The sequence below is a fragment of the Trypanosoma grayi genome (genome assembly GCF_000691245.1).
Source record: "Trypanosoma grayi strain ANR4 Tgr_182_V1, whole genome shotgun sequence".
Classification (NCBI taxonomy): Eukaryota; Euglenozoa; class Kinetoplastea; order Trypanosomatida; family Trypanosomatidae; genus Trypanosoma; species Trypanosoma grayi.
This window is the reverse complement of record NW_008825801.1, coordinates 18924-24497: the sequence shown is the minus strand read 5'-3', so window position 1 is coordinate 24497 and position 5574 is coordinate 18924. Positions and strand designations below refer to the sequence as shown.

Below are 5574 nucleotides of genomic sequence, written 5' to 3'. Positions count from 1 at the left end.
TGATGATCGTCCGTCGTCTGCTGCGTTGCCGGAAGACAGAACATTAAGTGGAGCTATTGATGGTGTTGAGCATAATTTGGCTCCAAGCGGGTACATTGTGTATGCTGAGAACGACGTGATTGTCGATGCCACAGTTCAACCGATGGGATTTCGTGTCGTGGTCAAGGCGCCCGGTGGTCCGGGAGGGAATATCGCCACAAGGTTTGTGTTTGAATCAATTGCTTCCCGGCTTGGCACTCATCCGGAGATAATGAAACTATACTGTGGTGACGCACGCATCCGCTTCGGTGAAACGGTACCTTACGAACAGGGACTGCCCCCAGGCAAAGGGCGGCTGTGGGTCGACGTGCGTTTTGATGAAGACAGAATTCCGCTCCACCTGCAGACGTTGCGGAGGGATGACCATCTTGTCCGCTGCGTGCAGGTGCGTGCGCGGTTGGGCCCCATTCGCCCCGTCGATCTGGTGGCTGCCCGTCGGCGCGGGCTGAACTTTGATGAAGCCATCAAAGAAGTGAGGCAAAACACCAAGAGCGAGGATATCATTACGGTGGCGATACTTCATGAATCAAGAGGCATTCGTTTGCCGTTTATAGGCGGCTACCGTGCCAAGAAGGACCACTCACGCGTCTTTCTCCATGCGGCAACGCAGCTCACATCCCCTGGCGACACCTCTCTCGCTGATCTGAAGCATGGGCCAATTCAGCGTGACCGTACCACAAGAAAAACGCAGACGTATGGAGTGTCGCGGAGCTGCCAGACACTGCGGGAGTGCAGTACGCAGACATCACGCCCTGACTTTGAAGTTGACGAGAAGTTTGACGATATCGTCGTAGCAAAACCTTACTTCTCGTCATCGGAGCTGCTCGATCTGCAAACGGAGAAAGCCGTTGTAATACAGAAGATGTATCGTAAATGGAAGGCGCGTTGTGTCTATAGAGAACTAGCCGCAGAGCGCCAGAGCCTCCTCGACAGGGCAGCCGCCCAAGCTGCCGCAGAAGAAGACGAGAAGCGACGCATCGAAGAGTTCGAACGCCGACGTCGTGCGACGCCTCGCACTGCTGATGACTTTGCCACGCTTCGCCGTGAATTGGTATCCTGGCGCGCGGCGGAGGCAGCCCGCATTCTTTCCGACAACAAGCTTAGCGAGGTGGAGAAGCGTACCGCTCTCACCGAACTCACCAAGAAGGAGCTACAACTTCTAAAGGAGCTTGATACACTCCACCGCGACGCCACACGGAGCCGCCGCACGCGTCGCTTTGAAGACATACTTGCTGTGATGACAGCAGCCAAGGAGTGTGGAGCAGTTTCGGTCACCACGCAGGCTGCAGAGCGTGCACGTGAGCTGCGGCAACTGTACTTGGCCTTGACGGAAGCGCCGTCCTCGGTTGAGGCGCGCCTTGATGTGCTGCTTCACATCAAGTGGACGGTAAAGGAGTTTGACGTGCCCCTCACACAGCAAATTGCGGAGCTTGTGGACCGCGAATCGGATTTGCTGCACCGTGGTCGTACGGCATGTTCCCTCAAGGGACTGCGCGTTCGCCTGGAGAATCTGTTCAAGCGCTTTATTGCTACCCCAGAATACAATCCTGCGGTGGATGAGGTTGTCAAGGGTCCAAAGTTTGGCTTGCTCGCTGGAAGTGAAGCTGCTTCCGCTTTTGCGGTGTCGCGCCGTTTGAAGCCATCACACGCATCGTAACAAAACAAGGTACGCGCGCGCACACACACACACACACATACGAATACGGTGGCGTGGACAATGATCGAGTTACTGGAGATTAGAAGGATACGAAGGGAAATTATGCGAATGTGTTGCCTTCTATAAGTGACACAAGTTGTGGAATGTATGTTGGGGGCAGCGGTGGGATTGTGTGCGCCTTTGCCTTCAGTGTGTCTTGGAATGTAGAGAAAGTGAACGGGCGTGGTGCCGCTTTGAGTGGTTTCCTGTCTATTTCCGCTCCGTTTCATTCGTGTATGCATGCCGTTTTGTCCCCCTTTGTGAGGCCTTTTGTGCTAGTTGTTTCCATCACTCGAACACAATTCGTGCTCTATGCCTCTTTGCTGCGTCTCATGCCACACGTAGAGACCAAATAAGAAGAAAAAGACGAGTAAAACGCATAAGTGGGAAATGAGTTTCGCTGGTCTCCAGCAGCGGCTGCAGAAGAAGGCAGCGCCAACAAAAACAACACCCCCAGATACGACGACGCCTGTCCATGAGGCTGACTATAAACCCACGGTATCCTCCAGCTCTATCTATGCCATCGCCGCGAAGGAGGCGTGCGCAAACCACGCGGAACGCAAGCGGCCACGTTCCCCCTGCGAAGACGTCCAACCACCTTGTAGCATCCCCACACGTGATGGCGGCACACCCGCTACGCCGTCGCTTGAGAACCCGCCTGTAGAGAAGACAAAGCCAAAGATCCTCTCGGAGACAGATTTTCTTGCACGGCGACAGTTCGCTGAAGAGGTGGTGTCACGTTGCGCCAAGCAGATGTCTCAGATTGCATCGTCCACGCCCACCTCTAGTTGCACGTCGAGTGGTAATAAGGAATTACGGGCGCACCGCATAACCGCATTGCCACTGCCGCTGTGTCGCTATCTCGAGCAGAGGTTGCAACGCCCATCCGCCGCCACTTGTGTGTCGACCGCCGCCAATGAAGAAGAGGAGCATGATCTCTTCTGCGCCCTCCACGCCGTGGTTGACAGCCAACGCATCGAAGTCGAGGCTGTGCCCTCGGAACTAGAGGCTCTTGTTACCATCCTACGCACATTCTGGCATGGCTTATGCTGGCACTGGCGTATGGCACTTTGTGGTTTGGAGGACAGTGCTACTCGCTACGGTGGGTGGACGTACGACGCCTACTTACTCTCGCGCCACGCGCTGCCGGATTTGGTGCGGTGTGCACGAGGCCGCGAGGTGGCACTGACGTTGGAAACGTGGCGGGAGGCCTACCGTGTGCGGCAGTGCGTGCTTGACTTCCTGGCGTACGCACTCCATGATGTGAACACCGTCATGGAATTCAGCAGTAATGGTGATCGCAAGTGTGATGCGGCACCGCGAATCATTCCGACGGAGATTGTGGATAGTCTCTATGACATGGTGCAGCATCTGCGCCGCCGCGACTTCGCCACTTGTCGGCAGCTGTACGTTGACCTTACAATGGGTACGGCAAACTGGAAACTGGGCCTCTTCTCGGGTGGCGAAGTGCACATGCGGCGCTCCTTGGAGCGGATTGAGCGCCGCCGCATCGCCCACCTGCTTCACAACGAGGGGGCCGTTCGTCTCTTGCACGCACTGCGGGAGTTGATGGATTTTGTGCAGCTGCACGAAGCCGCCCTGTTGTCTTCTGGTCTTTTTGTGACAGAAAGCAAAATGTCGTAGCGAGTGCGAACCGCGAATAGTAAATGTTGACTGAGCGGGACGGGGACTGTTTTTCTTTTTTTACTTAATGTGTTCTCCATGGAGGTTATAGAGCGCCGGCTTGGCTTCCGCTTCTAGTCTTTTGTTCTCTCTCTTCTCTTCTTTTTCCACTATATGCTGCAAAAGGGAGACGACAGTTCACCAGATATCATCAGCCCACCGTGACATATTCTTTGTGGTGTGGCTACCTATGAGTTTTACCCCTCCTACTGTCCATCCTGGCTTTCAGCGTTACTTGCCTGGCCACCTGCCGAAGCAGCAGCGGCGGCTCTGCGTTGGGAGAACGAACCGCAAGACACACGAGGCTGATCAAATAACCATCATACAGAACGAAGTAGCACAACAGCTGAACCTGCCTAATCGATTAGCTCAGTCAGTGGTGCCATCACTCACAGTCACACGTGCTGCTGTCGACTCTAGAAAGATAGCACCCTTAGACTTTATTGAAGAGACTGGTAAGATCTCACGGAAAAGTGGCGCTATTGCCAGTGAGGGAAGCAGCAGCGGGGCAAGCGGCAAGAAAAATAGAGCTGAGGAATTCACTACAGTCCAGTCGCTGATCGCATCAAATGCTACAGGTAAAGAGCACGGCTTTACCCAAGAGACATTTTACTTTGGAACCCGAACATTGGGCGGTGCAGGACAGATGGAGTACAACAACCCACGTGATCACCATAGCCACAATCACACTGTTAGTATGTGGAATACACGCAAGCACTTCGATCCAGAGGTTTGGTTAGAGAAGGCCGTCCAGCACCCTTCCACGTCACCGCGAAAGGTGCACAACAAAACGCCCAGAGCAGAAAATTCAAGAGATTCGGAAATCGGCAATGAACAAATAGCGCACTGCAGCAGCAATACGTCCTCCACGTGCCTCGTGACGCCCGCACAACCCAACAGAAACGCACCCTCGCAATACCCAGTCACGAGTCAAAAAAGCACCGTCACAACACCATGGATCACAGAATACGTACCCCCCAACTGCTACGATGTACCGCCACCAAAGCTTCGTTTCGAGCTCACGGATTATCATTCAACCTTCCACCACACAGAGGCGCATCGCGCATCCGCACTCTACCCCAACGCAGAGGAACAATATAGCTCTACACAGAAAGTACCCCTTGCAACACCTACTGGAAGCACATTAAACACCCCGGGGCGACGACGGTATCCCCAACGCCCAAAATAACATTACACACTTTGCCAATATGTCAAACAAAACACCAACATTATGCCTACATCAAATATGTACAACACAATGATATTTATCAACCAAAACAAAGCACAGTGCTATGACTCAGCACAAAGATGATGTTAACAACAACAAAAAATAAAACACAACAAACAAACTCTTATTCCTCAAATTCTTCGCAAACATAGTTATAGCAAACTCAACCAATACACACCAAACCCCAAAGCCACTACTTGCAACTACCGATGGCAACCCCAAAGCAGGCGAAGAGGATGTCGAAGAAGAAGGGCAGCAGCCGCTCCGCGAAGGCCGGCCTGATCTTCCCCGTGGGCCGCGTGGGCTCGATGATGCGCCGCGGTCAGTACGCGCGCCGCATTGGGGCGTCCGGCGCCGTGTACATGGCGGCTGTGCTGGAGTACCTGACGGCGGAGCTTCTGGAGCTGTCCGTGAAGGCGGCGAGCCAGCAGGCGAAGAAGCCGAAGCGCCTGACGCCCCGCACGGTGACGCTTGCTGTGCGCCACGACGACGACCTCGGTGCGCTGCTGCAGAACGTGACGCTGTCGCGCGGCGGCGTGATGCCGAGCCTGAACAAGGCGCTGGCGAAGAAGCAGAAGGGCAGCAAGAAGGCGAAGGCGACCCCCGCCGCTTAGAGAGGCGTCCGGGCCGCGCGCAGGGTCTCCACTGCCCCCTAGATACGCGCTAGTGTGCACCACCCAGCCGAACGTGCCGCTGGGTGGCTTCATAGAAACCGGGATTTTTCTTTCGCTCTCCACTCTTGTCTCCGGGTGTGGGCGCCCTCGCGTTGGTGGGGTTGTGCCCGCTCGTGACTGTGCGGCAGCTTTTCCGCAGCGCTGCGCCACTGCTCTTCCCCCTTTTTGTCTTCCCCAGAGCAACAAACACACCGAAGCTACTACTTGCAACTACCGATGGCAACCCCAAAGCAGGCGAAGAGGATGTCGAAGAA

General features: G+C 54.8%; 4 protein-coding genes across 4 annotated transcripts; all 4 read left to right on the top strand.

Moving 5' to 3' along the window:
- Positions 1-142: 142 nt before the first annotated feature.
- Positions 143-1696, top strand: DQ04_01821090 (IQ and ubiquitin-like domain-containing protein; the record flags this gene model as incomplete). The annotated part of the gene is made up of 1 exon (XM_009311199.1): positions 143-1696. The coding sequence occupies one exon, from the start codon at positions 143-145 to the stop codon at positions 1694-1696; it is 1554 nt and encodes a 517-aa protein (XP_009309474.1).
- A 429-nt stretch (positions 1697-2125) lies between these two features.
- DQ04_01821080 (hypothetical protein) lies at positions 2126-3379 on the top strand (the record flags this gene model as incomplete). The annotated part of the gene is made up of 1 exon (XM_009311198.1): positions 2126-3379. One exon carries the CDS (start codon positions 2126-2128, stop codon positions 3377-3379), a length of 1254 nt encoding a protein of 417 aa, XP_009309473.1.
- A 229-nt stretch (positions 3380-3608) lies between these two features.
- On the top strand, positions 3609-4607 carry DQ04_01821070 (hypothetical protein; the record flags this gene model as incomplete). Its single annotated transcript, XM_009311197.1, has 1 exon — positions 3609-4607. The coding sequence occupies one exon, from the start codon at positions 3609-3611 to the stop codon at positions 4605-4607; it is 999 nt and encodes a 332-aa protein (XP_009309472.1).
- A 275-nt stretch (positions 4608-4882) lies between these two features.
- On the top strand, positions 4883-5260 carry DQ04_01821060 (putative histone H2A; the record flags this gene model as incomplete). Its single annotated transcript, XM_009311196.1, has 1 exon — positions 4883-5260. The coding sequence occupies one exon, from the start codon at positions 4883-4885 to the stop codon at positions 5258-5260; it is 378 nt and encodes a 125-aa protein (XP_009309471.1).
- Positions 5261-5574: the final 314 nt, after the last annotated feature.